The sequence below is a fragment of the Dryas octopetala genome, chromosome 9 (genome assembly GCF_963921425.1).
Source record: "Dryas octopetala chromosome 9, drDryOcto1.1, whole genome shotgun sequence".
In the NCBI taxonomy this organism is placed as follows: Eukaryota; Viridiplantae; Streptophyta; class Magnoliopsida; order Rosales; family Rosaceae; genus Dryas; species Dryas octopetala.
The window spans coordinates 1,472,400-1,493,339 of record NC_141374.1 but is presented as its reverse complement, the minus strand read 5'-3'; the positions used below and the strand labels follow the sequence as shown (position 1 = coordinate 1,493,339).

At 35.2% G+C, this 20,940-nt stretch overlaps 3 protein-coding genes and 1 long non-coding RNA gene across 5 annotated transcripts; 2 read left to right on the top strand and 2 right to left on the bottom strand.

The window, feature by feature from the left end:
* Nucleotides 1–1,989: 1,989 nt before the first annotated feature.
* Nucleotides 1,990–3,792, bottom strand: LOC147273100 (uncharacterized). Its single transcript, XR_015119719.1, has 3 exons — nucleotides 3,298–3,792; nucleotides 2,550–2,586; nucleotides 1,990–2,087 (listed from the first exon to the last, which is right to left on the bottom strand). It is a non-coding gene; the product is annotated as an uncharacterized LOC147273100 (long non-coding RNA).
* A 3,871-nt stretch (nucleotides 3,793–7,663) lies between these two features.
* On the top strand, nucleotides 7,664–9,403 carry LOC147273099 (HMG1/2-like protein). Its single transcript, XM_086257265.1, has 8 exons — nucleotides 7,664–7,893; nucleotides 7,974–8,022; nucleotides 8,133–8,237; nucleotides 8,443–8,500; nucleotides 8,586–8,630; nucleotides 8,719–8,799; nucleotides 8,876–8,971; nucleotides 9,065–9,403. Exons 2-8 carry the CDS (start codon nucleotides 7,982–7,984, stop codon nucleotides 9,080–9,082), a joined length of 444 nt encoding a protein of 147 aa, XP_086113391.1. The 5' UTR covers nucleotides 7,664–7,893; nucleotides 7,974–7,981; the 3' UTR covers nucleotides 9,083–9,403.
* Nucleotides 9,404–12,942: 3,539 nt separating this feature from the next.
* On the top strand, nucleotides 12,943–14,601 carry LOC147273098 (WUSCHEL-related homeobox 8-like). The gene is made up of 3 exons (XM_086257111.1): nucleotides 12,943–13,305; nucleotides 13,743–14,204; nucleotides 14,357–14,601. Exons 1-3 carry the CDS (start codon nucleotides 13,095–13,097, stop codon nucleotides 14,377–14,379), a joined length of 696 nt encoding a protein of 231 aa, XP_086113237.1. The 5' UTR covers nucleotides 12,943–13,094; the 3' UTR covers nucleotides 14,380–14,601.
* Nucleotides 14,602–16,524: 1,923 nt separating this feature from the next.
* On the bottom strand, nucleotides 16,525–20,029 carry LOC147273097 (Pentatricopeptide repeat (PPR) superfamily protein). Of its 2 annotated transcripts, XM_086227605.1 has the most exons (5): nucleotides 18,041–20,029; nucleotides 17,758–17,806; nucleotides 17,582–17,657; nucleotides 16,888–17,113; nucleotides 16,525–16,792 (listed from the first exon to the last, which is right to left on the bottom strand). In XM_086227605.1, exon 1 carries the CDS (start codon nucleotides 19,855–19,857, stop codon nucleotides 18,145–18,147), a length of 1,713 nt encoding a protein of 570 aa, XP_086083731.1. In that variant the 5' UTR covers nucleotides 19,858–20,029; the 3' UTR covers nucleotides 16,525–16,792; nucleotides 16,888–17,113; nucleotides 17,582–17,657; nucleotides 17,758–17,806; nucleotides 18,041–18,144. The 2 variants fall into 2 exon arrangements, with proteins under 2 accessions (XP_086083731.1, XP_086083730.1); XM_086227604.1 differs by having other exon boundaries at nucleotides 16,525–17,113.
* Between the last annotated feature and the right edge of the window lie 911 nt (nucleotides 20,030–20,940).

Sequence of the window (20,940 nt, the reverse complement as noted above, 5' to 3'; positions counted from 1 at the left end):
AATTTTTGCAAATATATAATAATTATTGATTACATATTTTGGTGCCTCCGAAATTATTTTTTTAGGCTTTTTAGATTGCTACTAGAAATTTTTTATATATAGCATTAAGTATGAAACTTATGTGCTATCAAGTATATATATAAATTAAAAGAAACAATTGGAACTAAAACACATCATTAAATATATTGGTCCTGAAATACAATATATACAAGTTACTTCAAATACCAATGTTAAGGCTGCATAAGCATAATAGTTTCACAACTGTCATAGTTTCAAATTGGCCTTTAAAAAACACTAATATGTAGGTCATATAGTAACAAAAACAAGCCTATAGGTTAAAACAGTGAGAATACTAACAAATCAACGCATATTCTGTTCAACCATCTCCTTGAGCTCATGTAGGGCATCTTCCAAAAAGATATGTAATCCCATCTTGAGAATTTGTTGCAGCACCAGCAAGATACAACTCCACAGCAAGTACAACCCATGTATGGCTTCTGTCAATACAATCAGAATCATAATTGGAACACTATAAGCCTATAACCTAGAGACAATAAGGAAAAAAAAAAAAAAAAAAAATATCCTGCAAGCATCTACCTAGACAGATGAACAAAATTTAATATTTACATAAACTTGTTCTGGAGGAGAAATTGACATTATATAGCCATAAAAGTTACAGTTGATAAATCTAGCCCAATGATAAAAAAAACCTTATCGTACATAAATGTACTGCAGGATGAGATGATTTCAGCAAACTCAGAATAAATCTTTGTACATAAAGGTACTTTTTTAAAACTCTTCAGCACTGTTTGTAGCCTAAACTCTTAGAGAACCGATCCCATATCAATTACTCAATTGCACAAAACTTAAAATAACAAATTCTGCATTTCAAAGTGATAGAGCAAAAAATAGATATATAAATGAAAATTAGTAAAGAAAGACTAGTACCAAACAAGAGATTTTCTCAATTGAGTTGTCTATATGTCTAATAACATATAGTCAAATGCAATGATTTCATTTAATGTAATGACTCCATTTAAATTAAGCATTTAAAAATACCTCTTTGCACTCAACAGCACCAAAACGTCTGTAAATGCAATGGTTTAATTGATCTTCAGACCAATCTACCCTCGAATCTCTGCTTTTGTTACAACAAAATAACATTGTTACTTCATAACTATATATAAATAACATTATAAACTATAAAACAATCCTACATTGACATGAAAAATAAATAAAAAGAAAGAGAAAAGGGAATGGTTGATGTGTGCAGAGAGTGAAAGACAACATTTTTTAGGACAAAGAGAAAAATAGAAAGTGAAAGAAAAAGATATAGATCCATATCCTAGCTAGCTTCTGTCCACAATGCCAAAGAGAAAGATAAAGATGTTCTAAGACTTACAAAATAGTATACACCTCTCTCTCTTGCATATCAATTGAATAAAAAACAATAATAAGCAAGAAATCATCCAATAAGCAAGAAAACTTGTGATTGGTTGTTGGAGTTTAAATATCAATTAAATGGTTCAAGTAGCATAAGTTGCAAAGAAGTCATCCTCCCCCCAATTTTTTTCATAAAAACAAATATTGACCTTCCCCCAAATTAGATATATAGCACAAAGCTAAATATAGATAATACAATTCAGCCCCAATAAGTATAAATAAAGAAAAACTTAAGACTAACAAAAAGTTAAGACTAATAAAGGAGTTGCCCTTCAATGCAAAAAGTTAATAGCAAGTCAAGGCATGCATGATAACTGAACCAGAAACTTATTAGGCAAAACTAATATTATGACAGTTACAAGCTTATTATGTATTTCAAAAGTAAAATAGAAAGTAAATAAATAAGCAAAATAAAGTGAATCCACTAACTTAAGAAAACTGCTTAAAATTTCTTATTTCTTGTTGCAAAAACCTACAAATTTCTACTAGATTGGATTTTTCTGACACTATCATATACAACAAAGTGATCATTTGTAATATCTCCTTACCGTAGTGGTTTGAACTCCACTAGAAATCAAGTTATCAGCAAATTGCGCTGCAATGCTAGTCACAAAGATTGAAGCCAATGGAGGAAGGATAGAGACCTGAAGCAAATATAAAAACCCTTGCCATAATACAACTGAATATTTGATGCACCTTCAGACATAGAAAGGTAAATGTTTTTTCTAAATTGACAATATCTTGTGCATAAATATAATGATTGCCATTCCTAATTTTTTTTCTTTTTTGTTTTTTTTTTTTCTAATAATTGCATTTTTTGTAATTGTTTCTACTTTGCAACAGTGCATAGAATTCGCAAGTTACCATGCTGGACCAGACACCCAAGTGAATAAAACATGGAAATTGTGCTGGCTATTAGATTGAGCTGACACTTCTCACAAGTTAAAAAGACCTTTATGACACTATGGGAGGCACATTCTTAGGAAAATAATAATTCTGTTATCTGAATGTAATATGACACCACAGATCATGATATTCAGGCATGAATAACTAATTCCTTCTTGAATTGCTAAGAAAAAACAAGTGATTAGCAGTTTTAGACTTACCCATGCAGCTTCTGTCAAATTCAGGTTCAACTCCTGGCTGCATATCACATTAATTGAAATTTTAGCATCTTTATCATTACATGAGTGCATAACAAGGAAACAAAATTGTTCTCTCTCGCAAACTAAACTTTCATAGACACAAGGTATTGCATCAATGACCTTGTTACATTTTCTACAAAAAAACAACACATAACCTTCATAAAATAGCTGTAGGGAACTTTTTAAGCCTAATTGGACCAGGTAAACAAGTCTGTTAGTCTATTCATATTGGGTATGTATTATTTTCGCTTTTCTTCTGTGTTAAGTTGGTGAATTATATAAATTAGGTGCACTTGATGGCTTTAGTCTAGAAAAAGAGTATGCTTGAAAATTCCATCCAAAAAGTTAAGCAACTGGAGCTAAAATCAAACATGTTATTGGCTAATCCTTTCTTTAAAGCAAATATAACACCTTACGTATTAAGGTGTACATATTGTAGTCTAATATAGAATATAAAACTTTTTTCTTTCTTTACCATATAACTTATGATGAACATATACAGCCAATAGAAAACTTAAATAACTTGCACAATAATTCTCAGATCACCATTGATGACAAGTGCCACTAATCTATAACTCACAATAGCCAAAATTGAAACTGGAAAAAGAAATATAATAGACAATAGTTAAGAGTTAAATAGATGAAAAAGGAAATCATACCCCCCTATCATTATGAGAACAAAGTCAAAGGTAAGGACTGCATAAATTACCTAAAATAGGTAGGAAGCCATGCTAAGCAAGTATAGTGACCCCAGCTTCCACAAAAATGAGCATATATCATAGCCCATACAGCTTGATTTTGGAAAAATGCCTTCCACGGTACATCCTATCAAATGAAATCAAGTAAGAAACCAAGACCCTATATAATAATAGCTATATGTTAGCAGTAAGATATAATCTATAATAATAAGACTTAAAAGCAATTATATGAATTCAAAGATTTCTGTTATTTTCTGAATACATCTATCAATGACGACCTAAATTTAAAATTCATCACTGTATGCTTTTTGATTTTCATCACAGAGGCATTAATAACAAGACTGACCTAGCATTCGGCTTTTGCAAGCAAGCATTGGCCACTGGTAATATGTTCATTTCAATTTCAAAATAACCAAAGCCAAGCACACAGGGTCAAGATCATACAGCTGATGAATGTTGCCCCAGATGGTACAACATTTTAAGACAACAGAACTCTGATTTTCTATGTTGAAAAAGTTAAATATGAATGGTGTTAGTGATTGTAGACAAAATGACATTGAAGCTCTAATGAAAACTACAAAGAAAATCAAAGAAAGCCAAATAAAAACAGGCAAATCAATGGCTTAATTGAAGAACACCCATAACCTCTTATTTAATTTCTGAAAATAGATTAACCAAAAATAGAAGTAAAGAACAAAATCTTGCTTTCAAGAATTTGGAACCCCACAATTGAGTTTAGTTTTTCAATTGTGCAAACGAAATCACTAACAAAAAATAAATAAACTGAATTTTCTTTTCTAGTCCCGAAACTCTTAGCATCCAAAGACAACCAAACTAATTTTCTCAGCAATCATACACCATAAAACAGAGCAAGCATCAAGACACCAATCGCTTCAATTGGAACAAAATTCATCGCAAAAACGAAAATTGAAACCCTAAACTTCCAAGAGAGGTAACAGAATTCAAAGAAGAAAGCCAAGCTAGAACCCTAAAATCGACACCAAATGCAATGCAAGAAAGATATATCTGAGAGAAACCCTAACAAAGAAAAAGCACTAAGCAAATGAATTGAAGAAATTCAACCACAATAAAAAACACAGAGAAGTTAGAAGAGGGATAGATAGGGAATGTACGTGAAGAGGCATATGCGAAAGCGGAGTCGAACCAGAGCTCGGCCTTGTGCTTGTCCTCGTCGCTCTCGTCCTTCATGGAACATGAAAATTTAGAGAAAAAAAAAAACATATGAATAAATTTTATGCTGTCAATAGTTCAAGCACATGAAAAATTGATTCTTCCCCACACAATTTTCCCCAAAACCCACTAACCCTAAAATCAAAATTGTAGAAAATCATGAGAAGAGACTTACCTATGGACATGACAGAGAGTGGGTGAGGGAGACTGAGAGAGCGAGCAGGAGTGAGCGAGCGAGAGTGAGCAGGACTGAGTGAGCGTCCCTCAGCCAAGTGCTCGATCGGAAGATAGATTAGAGGAAGATGAGAGAGAGAGAGAGAGAGAGAGAGAGGAAAAGCATTAGTACGTTCTGACTTGGAAGGCTAAAACTATCCCAAATCAAGTGGGAGGGAAATAAACAAAATGTTGGGTTTCGCGCGCCTAAGGATTGTGGGCCTTAAAATAGCTTACAGCGTTTTTAATTAAAGTGCTATAATTTTATCACTTATAACAGCAGTTTGAAATAAATGCTATACTAAAGTGCTATAATATATACTTTTTGTTGTAGTGCCTTGGCTGAATTTCTATAGCTCTTTTATTCGTGAGCTTGGTTCTTTTCTTGAACCGTTGGATAACCTGGGATCATTCGTGCCCCTAGTGCTTTGTTCTGCTCGTTTGGCCATTCAAGTTCATTAACTTCATTTTCTTGACAATTTGGATATCATCTTTCGGCATGTTCACATTTCCATTGTTCGGACTACTCATCTTTTTTTGGTTTTCCAAGGTTTGTATGTCTTCGGAGTTATGCCTTTGTCTCATTATCTGCGAGGTCGGGTTAGGATCAGGAGGTTGTCTAGGTTTCCGGGATTATCCCTACCTACCCCACGTCCCTGGGATCATTGGATCAGTTTCTTCAGTTCAAGAAAATTTTTTTCACAAAATATTTGGACTTTGATTTAATAGACAAAGTGGAATTCATAACTTAATTTATTAAATTTAAATAACATATACACTTATTAAATTTAAATATAAAGAAAATACTTCCTTGAGTTTACTTGTCTGAACTTCTTTCAGGTTGAAAAATTGTTTGCGTCAATATGTTGACGAGGGTTCGTAGTAGAACTGCTACTCGATCGGTCAGAACTTGGACTTCTTTTAGCGTCTTGGGTTCGAGCATGTTCCATATAGCCTTTACTTTCGTCGGTATGGCTTGCTCCTTTGGCGAAGTGGTCACGGCCATCATCCAGCAAGCTTGTATTTCCCATTTTTCTTCCAGTCTTATGCACCCGTCTACCCAGTTCAAAACTTCTCTCATGTCCTTCAACGGCCTTTTGATCAAGGTCTGGTGCATTTTTCGTTCCAAGTAACAATCCTTCATGAAAGGCCAAAGAAGCGGTTTTTGGGTCGCATTCATCGAGAGTTGACATCTCGGTGATAAACCTACACAGATAATCCTTCAACTTCTCTCTAGGGTTATGCTTGGTGTTGAGGAGGACTGTTATGTCTTTCTTCCTTCTTTGGTTGCAAATATACTAAGAGATGAAGGCTTCACATAACTCGACAAAGTTCCTAATCGTTCCCGGCTTCAGTTGTTTGAACCATGTTAAAGCTGATCCCGAAAGACTCGAGGGAAATAGCTTGCATATCAAGGCCTCGTCTTCCGCTTCCAGAATCATTTGTTGTTGAAAGTGGTATATATGTGCTCGAGCGGATCGGTGGTTCCATGAACATCTTGAACTTCGGCTGGGTGAATTTGGTAGGTCTCTTTACGTTAAAGATCTTCTCCGTAAATGGGGACCTGCAGATTTCTCTGGCCGTTTCCAAGGCAAGTTCGGCAGGGGTCTTTGTTTTGATCTCCTTTACCATCTTGTGGATCATGTCTCTCAGTTCCCCATTCTTTGGTCTCTTCGGGTGCCCGTGCTTGGATAGGCTCAAACAGTTGCCTTTATAGCCTCTGGTATTCTCCATTTCGTCTGAACTTGCTTGAGTTGAAGATCTATCGTTAGGTTCTTTCCTCTGTTCCTTTCTCTTGTTTTCTCTGTCTTGTTGTCTCTCATATTCTCCAACCTTCTTCATCGTGTCCTTCGCTATCCTTCTTGTTTCTCGAAGCTCATCGAATAGTTTCTTTATGTACGGGGGGCGCATCCCCCGCTCCTTGAAAGTTCCCCGAGTTCTGTTGTTGTGCGATAGATGACCTCGAGCTACTCCCAGCAAGTCAGATCCTTGTCATTATGTTAATGAACGACTTTTGTTATAGGAATTCCCACAAACGGCGCCAACTGTTGGACCCAAAATCTTCAAAGAAGATAATTTGATCTACATGTGATATGACCTTAGGAATCGAACTCAGGAACGACATAGAGTGAGTTTGCGCTCTTGACTTCAATTTGTTTTTGAACGGCGCGTGGGGTACCTACAAAAGATGCTCCGACGATTAAGTCAATGCCTGTTTAATTTTAGTATGTTCAAAGGAATGAGTTGCGTCCCTTGGTAAACAACTAACGTTGTCATTTATAGTTTCAGTTGACTTGGGGATCAAGTTCATGACTTGGAGTCCAAGTAATTATCTTCCATGTGTAAACGATCCCGTTACTCATGCATGGATTGCTTGCTCCCCACCCCCACGTTCATCTCTCATTTTCTTCACGTGGTCTTTATCCACTTCTTTGCATACGTCACTTGATATGACTCATGGACTTGCTCACTAATATAGACCTAGGTTGGGATCATCCACTTTTCCCAGGCTTGAGATCTGAGATTGCCTTAAGCCCTGGGATCATTCCTTGGTTGGATTCATCCCCTATTTCGGGCTTAACATTTAAATGGGCTATGAAAATATTCTCCACCACAAACACTTTGAAAAAAGATAAATACTGGACCCCACCATAGACCATATCACCTTCTAGTCAAAAACCAAAAATATATGATCATTTTAATCGTATAAAAGTGCTTTTGGTTAACATTTATGTATAAAATGGCCCTGCATAGTAATTTTTTCCACCAAAATATCCAAATATCCACATATCCACCTCACCTGCTTTGTTTAATGAAGAATGAAAAGTCACCACACCGCTTTGCAGGCACTAGGCAGGCAGCACATAGAGGCAGAGAGCCGAAAGGGGAGAGAAGGAAAGACTAAAGAGAGAGCTTAGGTTTAACGCAGCCAATGGAAAGAGAGCGCGTGGATCCGTGAGGTGGCATGAAATTTAAATCCCGCCTAAACCCCCAGTTTTCATTTCGTGCGCAATTGAATTTCAATTTCCCCAAAAAAACCAAATGAAATTGAAATCTTAATAATAATATCTCCCACACTCCGCCTTTGTGTCTCACAAAGTCCCTCCCATTTCCACACGCACAACACAACGCAACGCAACACAACACACCGCTCATTCGCTCGCTTGCTCTATCTCCTATTCTCCTTCAAACCCTAACCCTAGGTAAGTCCCCCCTTTCGATTCCGATCCGATTTCCTCCGATTTTCGCTTCGATTTTCACCGATCCGATCTTCAATCTGCAGGAATCGCCATGAAAGGAGCCAAATCCAACACCAAGAAAGCTGACTCCAGGTAACGATCTCTCATGGTTTAGATCTAAGAATATTCATATATGGCGTTGAATCTACGTTTCCTGCTTTCTTCTTTTCTGGTTTGTGATGTGATTTTGTGTTTGGTCGCAGGCTTGCTGTCAATAAGAAGCCTACTAAAGCTGCAAGGGTGAGTAAGAAGGCGGCCAAGGACCCTAACAAGCCTAAGAGGCCAGCCAGTGCCTTCTTCGTTTTCATGTAACTCTCTCTCTCTCTCTCTCTCTCTCTCTCTCTCTCTCTCTCTCTCTCTCTCTCTCCTTCATTTCTCAATTTCCGATCTGCTCAAATTTCCAGTCAGATTTTGCAGTCCGATAAATAATAAAAGGAGTAAAATAACTCAATGTTTTGTAGTCAGGTTTTTGTTTATTTTATTTTACAAAGTTTAATATGATGATTGTTACAGGGAAGAGTTCAGGAAGCAGTTCAATAAGGAAAATCCTAACAACAAATCAGTTTCTGCTGTAAGTATATAATCAGCTGTCTTCTACTCTAAAGAACCTAAAGGCTGTATTTATTTTCTCAGCCTAAACTTTGTTTAAATTTCAGGTGGGCAAAGCTGCTGGTCAGAAATGGAAGTCAATGTCTGAAGCTGTAAGTTATTGCTGTGTGAAAATCATTGAACTTGAACGGTTGGGCTTTGATTATGATTTTGTTTTGCTAAGCCTGTGTAATTTTTCAGGACAAAGCACCATATGTGGCCAAGGCAGAGAAGCGCAAGGTTGAGTATGAGAAGAACATGAAGGCCTATAACAAGAAACAGGTAATTCTTTTGTATCCTTATTCGTGGAGCATAAGAATATGATTATTGTGCTAACTTGCTCTTGCTTGATTATCAGGCTGAAGGTGCCAATGCAGCTGAGGAAGAAGGGTCTGAGAAGTCGATGTCCGAGGTGAATGATGATGAGGATGGAGATGAAGAAGGGAGTGATGAGGTTTGTCTCATTTTTTTTTTCAGATCTGCGATCATTTATTTTGTGGGTCCTGTTCCTAATTTTTATTGATTTGTCTGTTATTGTCATTTTCAGGAGGACGATGACGAGTAGGAAGTGGCTTAAGGATAGCATAGTGATCTAGCTTGTGACCATTTGATCATCCCATGACATGGTTTTGGTCATTCAATGTTAATTTTTTCCACCTCTTTTCCTCAAGGAAATATATTCCTCCCTTTATGAATGTACTTGTTCTGTTATTTTTGAAATTAAATAGTTATAGAAGGGAGATTCACTTCTACCTGTACTTTCTCTGAAGCCAAATGATTTAGCTAAGTCATTCGTATCTTAGTAGAGGAGCTAGCTTCTATGATGTAAGGTTTTATGATATTCCAGTGTTTAGTCTCTTAATTCTCATTGCTGCTGGTTCACTCATCTCATCATTACGTTGTTGCTTTGGCCTTTTGCTGTGGATATTTTGGTTTATTTACAGGTTAAAAAAGTACTATTCAATTGCATTTCATGAGGGTTATATCGATTTTGATTCTGTAGTTGCATGTTTTGATCAGTTAAGTTGTCTTTTAATCATGGATTGATGTTTTTAATTTCTGTGTCACGATTATGGTGGGTTGTGTTGTCTTTTAATCATGGATTATTGTGTTGTCTTTGAGATGATAAACTTAAAACTGGAGATGCAATCTTAATTAGACATGTAGTTGTAATTTAGTTTATGCTTTTATAATGTGGTAAGTCATTTGGTTCTGCTGTTCATATTTGGTCCTGGCGTGGTAATTCACTGTAATGAAAAAAAGTTTGTCATCGAAAGCATATTTAGTTTTAGAAAGGTCATTGCTATTAGGCTCATTGTTAAACATGTATTGTGTCCATACTGTTAAAGATGTAGCAACAGAAGTTGTTCCCAAATATGTGGAGTTTATCAGCTAAGATTCTTGTTTTTAGTAAACACATTAGCAGGAATTTCAATTGCTTCTCTGCATGGGTTTTGGAATACCCCAACTTGTTTTCAAAACTCAGAAGGAACAAACTGCGTAAAACTGAGTTGAGTTGGAGAAACACATGCAACAGTAAGATTCACTGCTTAAAATTGCTGATATGCATAACTAAGTAGTTGTAGATCTAAGGCTTATAAGATCTGTGAACCCCTCTTTGGGTTCTAGACCGACTATTGATGGATTTTGAGAAGGGATGGTTGACAAGAAACATTAACGATATGGTGTTGCTTTGTATACCATGAATTTTTGTTGTCCAACTTGTGCAGTTGAGCTGCTGGTGAGCTTTGTTGTATGATGTTATTGACATTATTGTATAAACTACCAATCATTTGACGGGTCACAGCTAGTCCTGTTCTAGTAGTTACTTTATTCCACACGCAATCATTGTCTATCTAGAATGTGAACTGTTTTTTTCATAGAATTTGAAAGTCTAACTCAAGTTACACTTTTCATCTGTGATCATTTTGATTAATATATTCGGCACCAGCAAGCATTTGTGATAATTTCATTCCCATCATCCTTTTTGGCAACCACCAGGCTCAATCATATGGTAATAGTGTTTTTCGTTTTGTATTTGTTCAAGGTCTTCGCATGTAAAAATGCCAAGAGCTTCAAGGTTGAAGTCATTAGCTTGGTCTTTCATGAATTATACGCAAGTGTTGATGCTTGTTTGTCGATGGTAATTGTTAGCAAAATTTACTGGGTAAAACTTTCATGTCACGGGTTTATCATAGGACAGTGCTTGGGTACTCAGAAATGAGTACAAGTTTGTCTTCATAATCGATTACATGAGCTCATAATGGAGTTCACTATGAGAGAGAAAGTGGTGGGATTCGTTATAGACTTATGTGATTGGTTGTAAGGACAAGTTTGATATTCATTTTTGAGTACCCAAGTATTTTCCTTTATTATAAGTGTATGCGTTTCATGTCTCTCTTTTATTTGACCCCTTGTCTGATCGATCTCAGGTTAATCCTTAGACACACTTCCTTATTTTAGGTTAACCAAGTTTGAAGCTTGGGGTCAGTTGCAAAGTGTGTCCGTAATCCTTGTTAATGAGCTTTAGTTCGATGTCGTGATAGTTAGGTGCAACAACTTCCTTTTGTCCCATGTAACAATCCAATAGCAATCTAATCTTTCTCTGCTTTCTTATACTTGTTGGCTCTGGCTTTTATCATCACTCTGCTGCCCATCAAAATGTCTTATCTAGGTGAGTGAATATGGACCCATCCTTCCCACCTTTTATTTTTATTATTCCCTTTTTTTCTCTTTTGCAGGTTGAATTCCTTCATTTTTTCAAGGATTTTCTTCATTTTTCAAGGATTTTTTCCCCTTAATATTAGATAACAATGAGCCATGTCTGTGTGCGATAGTCAACATGTCATGTTTATGACTTTTGTGCACAAGTCAAGGACTTTAAGCAGATATACTTGTCAGTGGCCAAAAAAAAAAAAAAAAAACAGATATACTTGTCCACAATGAAGACGATTATAAATTTAGGGGTGGGCTGGGGTTAGTTTTGAGGGTGGGTTGCGGTCCATCAAGGGAGAACTCTGAGACCCATTGGAGGAAGAAATTGACAGAGCTGTAAGCCAGTAATCATGATTCTTGAAATATCAAATAAAACAAGGACACGCATACAAAGTAATTATATTGTATTTTAGAGGTGTCCAATGAATTGGCCTGACTTATTTGAAATAGGTCAAGCACTCCAGCTATTTAATAATTGGGTCGGGCCAGACCAGTTCAATTATCTTAAAACTTAAGCCTAACCCGGCCCTATCTGATTATTTATTGTAAAATTTTAACTTTTAATAATTATTTAATAAAATTATTAATTAATTATTCTGACATATTGAGTAGTTGTACAGTTGAAATATTCTGACATAAAAAAACAATTTTGTAAGATAACAATTTTATAAAAAAAATATTAATGATAAATTTTTTTAAAAAAAATAGCAATTGATAATGAATAACTTTGGAATAAAATATATAATGTTGTATTTAGTTTTTGGGAAATTCTTGAATTTAAATAAATATTTTATTTATGGAGATAAAAATTAATTTTTAAAATTTGAAAAATATAAATTGAGAAAAATTAATGTAAATGAGCCTGTTAGTCCAAACCAATCACGAGTTTGAGCAAGCCCAACCCAAGACAGGCTCGTGCCGACTAGCTCAACGAGATAGCAAACCTTGGTCCAGCCTGGCCAACTTAATGATGGGCCGAGCCGACTTTAAATAGGCAATGCGTGTGCCATATCCGGGTCGGCTGTGCCCATTGTACATCTCTAAATTCTAATTGTATTAATGATTTGTTTGATTACAATCTTTGTGTAAAAGAATAAATTCCTCTTATTCGACCTTTAAAAATTTGATCATGAACAAAATGGGTGGTGAAAGAGCCGACACTTGAATAGAGCTTAATGATTTTCTCAAAAATTTGATGAACTGAGTAAGAAATTTTGGAATCTTGTGGGTGTTTACTTTTACTAAAAATCTCTTCTCTCCATTGAAGCTGAGTATTTATAGGCAATGTAGGGTTTATAATTTGGAATCCCTAATTCCTCAAATTTGGGTCTTGATTTGACCATGATTTGTGTCAATTTAAATTTAATTAGCCTGATTGATTTATAATTTAAATCATTCCCATCAATTTAGGAATTTTTCCAACAGTAAGATTTTAAATTTGCTTGATTGGATATTCAATTCCAATAATTTGTGACTTGATATAATGTTTAATTTAAATTAGAGACAATCAAATTTAATCTGTTTAAACCTGCCTGTTGACATTTTCATAAAAAATATATATATATTTAATCTGTTTAATGCTTGATTTAAGCTAATTTAATCGACCATCCATTTTGAAAACAACAAGGGTAAGGTGAGCAAATTAGACCTAACCCATCAATTTTGTATATATATTAATATGAGAAGATTGAGGAGGAGATTTTGCATATAGTGAAGATATTTTGTACGTTGACGTTGGTATTGTCTCCATAGCGAAAAGAGAATTTGAAAATGCGCAGCAATTACATGGTAAAATACAGAGGAGACTCCTTTGACTATAAATTGAAGAATTGCGCAGAAGAGAAAAGAAGCTGCGACGAACAATGGTGATGGGGTTGCAGAGGCAGCAGCAAATCCTCTTGTTCCAGAGGCAGAGACAAGCACGTGATGATGGGTTTGGAGGGTTGTCGTTCGTGAAGGTCATGACCGACGACCAAATTGAGCTCCTGCGCAAACAGATCGCTGTCTACGCCGTCATTTCTGAACAGCTTCTTGAGATGCACAAGTCCTTAACTGCCCAACAAGATCTTGCTGGTCTGTATTTCATTCTCTCTCTCTCTCTTTTCTTCTTCCCATTTCTTTGTGTATGTGGGTATGATTGTGGATTAAATATATTGTGTCTTTCTTTGATCGTTAGAAGGGCATAGAATTGCTCACTCTACACCCAAATTCGATCACTCCTTTCATAAAATTAAAAAAAATATTGTCTTTCTTTGACTGTTGGATTGCTTGCTCTTTTAGGTTGGGCCATTTTCTAAATATGAAAAACTTATTAAGAATAATGTAACCAATTCAATATGTAAGGATATTTTTTTGGACGATATGTTTATATTTATAGAGTAATAACGTTTACTCGTATTATAATAACACATCGATTATATCAGATGGTAGTCTATAAGTATATAGAATAATTTCTTCTAAATATGACATCTAAAGTGAAGGGTTTTGTGAAATAAATTATGTTATTTCAGGAATGAGGGTGGGGAATGTTTATTGTGATCCATTAATGGGGTTTGGTGGGCAGAAGATGAGTACAAGGCAGAGATGGACCCCAGCAGCTGTGCAACTTCAAGTCCTTGAGAGTATTTTTGATGAAGGCAATGGAACTCCATGCAAGCAGAGGATCAAAGACATAACCATGGAACTCTCACAACATGGTCCTATTTCTGAAACGAATGTCTACAATTGGTTCCAGAACAGGAGAGCTCGTTCGAAACGAAGGCACTCGGGGGGGCCAACACCACCAAACAATGCAGAATCAGTAGAAGAGCCACAAGTTGAATCGTCCAAGGATAAAGACTCTTCTCACAACCCTGCACCAAGGGCTCAAAATATGTACCTTCAAAGTCCTGAGAGAGGTACTCAAATGGAAGCACATTCTGGTATAACATCTTCCACCAGTTTGGCTCTTGTGCGTGTTATGCCAACTCCAAGTATGAATCTACTTCTGTGTTGTTTCTACGTTTTGGGATCACTTGCCTGCATCAACAAACACAATTCGACACCAACCCACATGCACAATCATGCATATATATAACATCTTTCAACAGATATTCTTCTTATTTTTAAAATGCTTATTTTGCAGGATTTGGTAATTTTCGTCGCTAATAGTTCAACCGAGCTATAATCCTCTCCGACAGATGAAGATTTGATGTAGCTGGATGATGCCATTATATGTTCCTGTTTTTGTGCTTAAATAAGATCTTATCAGATTCTCTTCAATATTAAAAAAAAAAAAAAAAACAAGTTTATCAAATTTATGTCTTTCTTGTTTTGTTTGGATTGATATGTTAATTATAAATGGGTGAAGTAGTATGTTTTAGGTGTTCATTTTCAGTTGAAATGATTTTGAAACATAAAACTTTGTAGTGCTCTTTGATGTTCAGTCTAGAGCGAATGACTAATATGCTGCCTATAGTTTGGTCTTTGTCCAATAAGGTTCTTGTAGTTTTTTTTTTTGTAATCAGATTTTTTAATTAAGTTTTGTTTACAATTAAGCAAAAATTAAGAAATCCGTTAGACTAGTTAGATGGAAAATTTTCAATTGGTCATTTTCCATAAAACCTATAATACCTCTGTAATTGTGATATTACGCGGTATGCCTTGAAAGTTACTCCTCCCCAGTAGAATAGTTCAGTAGAATTAGTTCATAGTTGTTGCATTTGATGAAGAAGATTTCTCCTTTTTCTTTTTTCCTTGGAAAGGAAAAACTCTTTGCGCAGTTTCATAGTATTCTTTACCAACTATATGAGGTTGCAGCATGGTAATTTTTATTGCTCTCAACGTTCATATACCGTTATTGCTCTTTTTGATTTGTAATTGAAGTACTTGGTGCGGCAAATGCAAATGCCTGTGTTATTCCTGTATTTTTTACTCCCAAGGCATGTACATGGAAAAACATAAAACAAAAATTGCTGTGTTGAAACGAGCACAACTACGTCTCAACATCCAAGCGTCAAATTTTCAGAAAAAGAAACAATTTTTGAAAATTTGAGGCTTAGAAAAAATAGAAAATTAGGATTAAATATCAAATCCCAATAATTTTTTGGTATAGCATGAAAACCATATAATACTTCAATTGAACTACCAAATTTAAATGTAGTTTTTAGATTATGTCACAAATATGTTAGCCTATTTGATTTGAGCCTTTTTTATTTGACATTTTTATCCTTTGGCTCACATATGAAGAATGTTAGTTAAAATTTATAAGGTTTTAACAAAATTGCCCTTGAGGCTTTTATATTATTTTGAAAATTTGCTAATGTAATCTCAACTTCACATTTAGTTGTGACTGTACGACACTCACAACTTCAAATTTAGTTGTGACTAAACGACAGTCACATCTAAGTTGTGAGACAATCACAGTTAAGTTGTGACTTAATTGAATTTTTTTAGAAAAATTATACTACAATATAGTATAAATAGAGGTCAAAACAATACTTTTACTCAAAATAATATATGATATAGTGGTGTGAGTTGTCTTTTTCAATTTACCAAGACAGTCACAATTAAGTTGTGACTGGATTGATTTTTTTATTTTTTATAATACAATATAGTATAAATTAATGTAATATTTGTGATGTAATATTATTTTTATTTTTTTTTATTGTAGTGGCATGTGATGTAATATTTGTAAATTATAATACTTTTTACTTTATTAATTTGTTTGACTTTTCAACTAGTACCTAATCTAAAATACTATTTAATTTTGGTACATAAACTAAAAAGTTATTAAAATTTAGTAGTTAAAATCAATGGACCTAATAATATATGATATAGTAGTGTGAGTTGTCTTTTTCAATTTACCAAGACAATCACTATTAAGTTGTGACTGGATTGATTTTTTTATTTCTTATAATACAATATAGTATAAATTAATATAATATTTGTGATGTAATATTATTTTTATTTTTTTTTATTATAGTGGCATGTGATGTAATATTTGTAAATTCTAATACTTTTTATTTTATTAATTTGTTTGACTTTTCAACTAGTACTTAATCTAAAATGCTATTTAATTTTGGTACCTAAACCAAAAAATTATTAAAATTTAGTAATTAAAATCAATGGACCTAATAACTGCTATGTTAATCCCATAAATACATTTTTCCTTAAAAAGTAAACTTTATAACCAGTTAACCAACCATAAAGTATAACAAAAAACAAGGTTTCAAACCACTTGCGCTCTACTTTTCAAGGAATTTGATTGAGCATCAATGATCAACAATCCATAGAATTCAGGTGAAAGTTCCAAATGCATTTAGGCCATTTCTGTTCGGCATATATTATTTGTGATGGTGCAACAGGTAACTGGTCACTAGTTTTGCTTTCAGAAGCATAATGCAAAATCAATGTAATTTATATTTTATAGAAGCAACACCTGGCCCCCCCCTCATCTTCAAATTTACAGTGTAAATAACGTAGGCCTGCACATCACCATCGGCATCTTTTAAGCTGATGTGTTCAACAAAATGCAAACAAGTCCTCTCATCCACCCTCTGAGCCTCTTTGGTAGTTCTAGCTGCAGCATTACAAAAATTAATATCTGACTCAATATGATCATTGGCATCTCCCTGTGCTGATATGTGCTAGTGTGCTACAAGATCAGATATGCACCTGCTTGTCACTAACCCTCTGATTTATAAAGTAACCTCACTTTATTAGTTTCAGCTGCAGCACAACAAATATGAACATATCTTCCCTGACAGAATGCACTCACAAACTTGAGGATACACAATTATCACCACCTCCCAAGCTGATATGTGCAACTAAAGAAGATTTGCACACAAGTCTGGTCATTAACCCTCTGCTTCAGGTAGTAAGCCTTTTTGGGTAGTTTAGGCTGCACCATTAAAAAACTTAATTATTACATCTGCCCTGGAAGAATGCACTATAATCAGAATTTAAGCATTCCTTAATTCCAAGACTATGACCCTGTAGTCCTCCCGGGTTCTGCTGTAGTGGGGAGAATGAGAATTTATCGAAGGAATTGACATTGGAAACTTTATCCATTTTTGAACTTTGAACCACAAGTTTGCTTGGACATGCTATTCAGATGATCTTGGCCATTTATAATGTAATTTCTGTATACTGAAAATTTTCTAGAGATGGTTAAAGCAGGCTAGAAAATCAATATTGTGTCCATTTTTCAATAATAGTGTCAAAAGAACTTTATTTTGGAATCTAATTAAAAATTCTCCCCACCAGCATTTTGCCACATACATAACTTAATTGTGATTCACTGATTCTGTAGAATAGTGAAAGTCCTAAAAAGATTTTTTAGAATTTCAAATTTAAGGGCAATCATCACCTTTCAACTGCATGTGTCCTGCTTCCCCCATGCCTTGGTCAATAGATTCAAAACATCAGTTCTTAATTCTGCCAAACTACCATGATCGAAAAGAATGTATAACTTTAGCATCAGTTCTCAAAAAAATCAATTGTCAATGATCTAAGAGACAAGAACATATGTTCAAGAAAACCTACCTAATAAGATGACAGCTCCATGATCAAACCTAATGTCGGATACAACCTCCTACAGAAAGGAAAAAAAAAAAAAAACAAAGCCGGTTAATACAGAATAGCATACCTACAGAAATATACTTGCATGCAGAAATCAAAACCTATGTCGGATATAAGACTGCATGCAGTTCTTGCACACAGTTTCCCAAAAATTGATATTTGTAATGCTTAAAATAAGAGCACTTTTTTTTTAGGTATAAAGCAGGCAGTATAACGAATAAATTAAAAGGGTCAGAAATGCACTTACTAGAACGGCCACGTTCTTCTAGCAGGTAAGTCAATAACTTGCTGTCAGAAAGGCAAAACAAAGCATACATAAACATCTTTACTTGCCACCTCTAAGATGTCAGTTCAGAAATGCCATCCATTAGCACGCCAAAATCTCTGAGCATTATCATAACGACGAGCATCTTTAATCTTTAAAAATAGCTTATAAGCCCTCTCTACTTTATTTGAAGCAAGTAGTTTGTTATTTAATTTGCTATAAATAAGCCTGCTTGGGCAATAGCCTTTCTGCAAAGACTCTTCCATGACAAGTACAGCATTTTCAAGCTGCCCTATGTTGCAAAGCCCATTAATTACGTACTCGTAAACTTCCATATCTGAAGCATAACCACATTCATGCATCTCATCCCAAATGTTTAGCAACATTCCACATTTACCAAACCTAGAAAGCCGCATAAGCAATAGCTTATAAGCACTCAATGATATTCTACATCCCACCTTTCTTGCTTTTTGGTAAATCATCATAGCAGCATAGGGTGGACCATAGTTACATAAGGGTTCAATAAATGAGGTTATAGTCCCTGTAGTGGGAACAAATCCTCGACCTAACATCTCATCAAACATTTCGAGTGCATCAGCCACTTTTCGGGCTTTAAGGAAAGCAGCAATTATTTTGGTATAAGTATCAATATCTGGATCACAATTATTACTCAACATACCCTTATAGTACTTCACACACTCATCAAAATTTCTAACAGAGATAAAGTTAGAAATCATTGCATTATAAGTGCTGGTGTCTGGCACGCAACCTTTCCCCTTCATACTATCAAAAATCTCAACAGCATCATCAATCCGACCAGCTCTCCCTAAACCCTCAAGAATGTAACTGAAAGTTGAGCTATCAGGACTTAATCCATCTGCTACCATTGCTTCCAAAATCCTCTCGATTTCGCTAACTCTACCATATCTTGACCACCCACCAATAATAATATTATACGTAGTAACATTGAATTGTATCTTCCCCTTCACCGAATTGAGAAATGAGTTTGCAGCACCTACATGGGATCGCAGACACAGACATCGCAGAAGCACATTCAAAGATTCAGCATTACAATCCAAACCAAATTGTTCCAAGTTTCGGAATACTTGGATTGCTTTGGATACTTGCCGGTTCCTCATGAAACTATCCATTACAATTGATATGGTCTCTAAATTGGGACTTATGTCTTGGGTCCTCATTTTATGCAAAACCTGCATCATATATTTAAAGAACTTTCTTCTGCCTAATGCCTTGAGGATTATATGGTATATATGGATATCTTCAGCTATGGTGGGCTTCTTTATTGCCCAATTAAAAAAGATAATCATTGCTTCACCGCCTAAACTCCCTCTATTCACTACTTGTGCAACAACATCAACACTCAAATCCACACCAACATTGTCTAAAGCATGCTCAATTGCAGTTGTACCCTTCAATTTCTGAAGAAAAATCCCGCGTAATTTCTCATGGGGCAGTAAAAATCCATCAACGGCTCTAATTTTATTCTGCTTATCTGAATTGCTGGATTCAAATAGGTTTGGAGCGGAATTATTATGGGGTATTGGTAAGAGGTTGGAGAGTTGATCAAGAACAGAACGTTCGTCAAGAGTAGATTGGTTGTTGTTGATCCGATTTTCATCAACATTCAATGAATTTGATTGAGCATAAAGGATTTGTAAGGTTGAAAAGAGAGATGATGAAATTGGTGAATGAAGATAAGGCAAAGGGTACCTGGCCCTGCTGAGAGTTCGTAGCGATTTCAACGACAAGAGACGGCATGAAGCGCCATGAAACGCCATGAAATTGAAATGGGAATGAATCCAGCGGTGGAAATGAGTCGCTGACAAGTGACAACTGAGGAGTGGTGAGTGGAGAGCTTGAGACCCAGAAGCTACATAAGCTTCAGTTTCAGCTACAAATTGGAATTTTGGCTCCCAAATCTCAACATGTCCTTGTTGCTTTCCTAGCAAATGTAATTTGCTGGCTAGGTGTTATTATTGCTATGGTGAGGCCTTTATGCCTTTTGTGTTGGGCTTCCTCCCTCGGCCTCTGGTTTGTCCCTGTCTTTTTTTTTTTGTTAGATAATAGTTTTGGTTCTTATACTTTCATGAATCTTTTTACTTTAGTCTCTGATTTTTTAATTTTTGGAAATTTCAATCATGTATTTCTAATACAATCGATCAAATTGTTCATCGCGCATAATTGGTGAGGGAAAATCCGACATGCTTCGTGAGTGGTATTTTTAACATCTTACCTCACTTGAATGTTTATATAAGCACTTACCCACTGTTGGATACAATCAATTTAGAAAAATAAGGGGTTTCAGTGCCAAACTAATTGTGTTCAATGGTGGATATGAGTTTAAATAGGCATCTAGGTGAACTAAGATGTCCAAAATGCAACTCACGTACGAAGCATGTTAGATTTTCTGTCAATAATTTAAACAAGATTAACAATTTAAACTTAATTGCTATTATATTGGAAGTGCATGATTGAAATTGCCAAAATTGAAAAAACATGGCCAAAGTGAAAATTTCGTGAAAGTACATACACAAAAGGTGTCATTTGGCATTTGTTTTTTAAGACCTAGGGACGAGAGATTTGAGCTTAGGACCTCTCCAATATTGTAGAAAGAAATACAACTATAGTTAGTTGGTTGGTCATTTTTTAGGGATTTTCCTTAGCTCTTGCCTCTTGGTTCTCTCTTAATCAAAGGTTCTGCTCACAAAAGGGAAAGAGGTTGGAGAAAAAGTGAAAAACTTGGGTGAGACAATCTTAACACATTGTCATGCTGGGTCCAACCACATATTTTAAAAAATTATGAATTTATCATTCCCAATACACAACATGCTTTAGGAATATAAAGACTATATTAAAAATGT

What these genes read in the sequence shown, in the direction of transcription:
- LOC147273099 (XM_086257265.1), top strand. Translation starts at nt 7,982, where the DNA reads ATGAAAGGAGCCAAATCCAACACCAAGAAAGCTGACTCCAG. An exon ending in ACCAAGAAAGCTGACTCCAG is followed by an intron (nt 8,023 to 8,132) that starts GTAACGATCTCT and finishes GTTTGGTCGCAG; the next exon opens with GCTTGCTGTCAATAAGAAGC. An exon ending in AGTGCCTTCTTCGTTTTCAT is followed by an intron (nt 8,238 to 8,442) that starts GTAACTCTCTCT and finishes TGATTGTTACAG; the next exon opens with GGAAGAGTTCAGGAAGCAGT.
- LOC147273098 (XM_086257111.1), top strand. Translation starts at nt 13,095, where the DNA reads ATGGTGATGGGGTTGCAGAGGCAGCAGCAAATCCTCTTGTTCCAGAGG. An exon ending in TGCCCAACAAGATCTTGCTG is followed by an intron (nt 13,306 to 13,742) that starts GTCTGTATTTCA and finishes ATGTTATTTCAG; the next exon opens with GAATGAGGGTGGGGAATGTT. An exon ending in GCGTGTTATGCCAACTCCAA is followed by an intron (nt 14,205 to 14,356) that starts GTATGAATCTAC and finishes CTTATTTTGCAG; the next exon opens with GATTTGGTAATTTTCGTCGC.
- LOC147273097 (XM_086227604.1), bottom strand. Translation starts at nt 19,857, where the DNA reads ATGGCGTTTCATGGCGCTTCATGCCGTCTCTTGTCGTTGAAATCGCTA.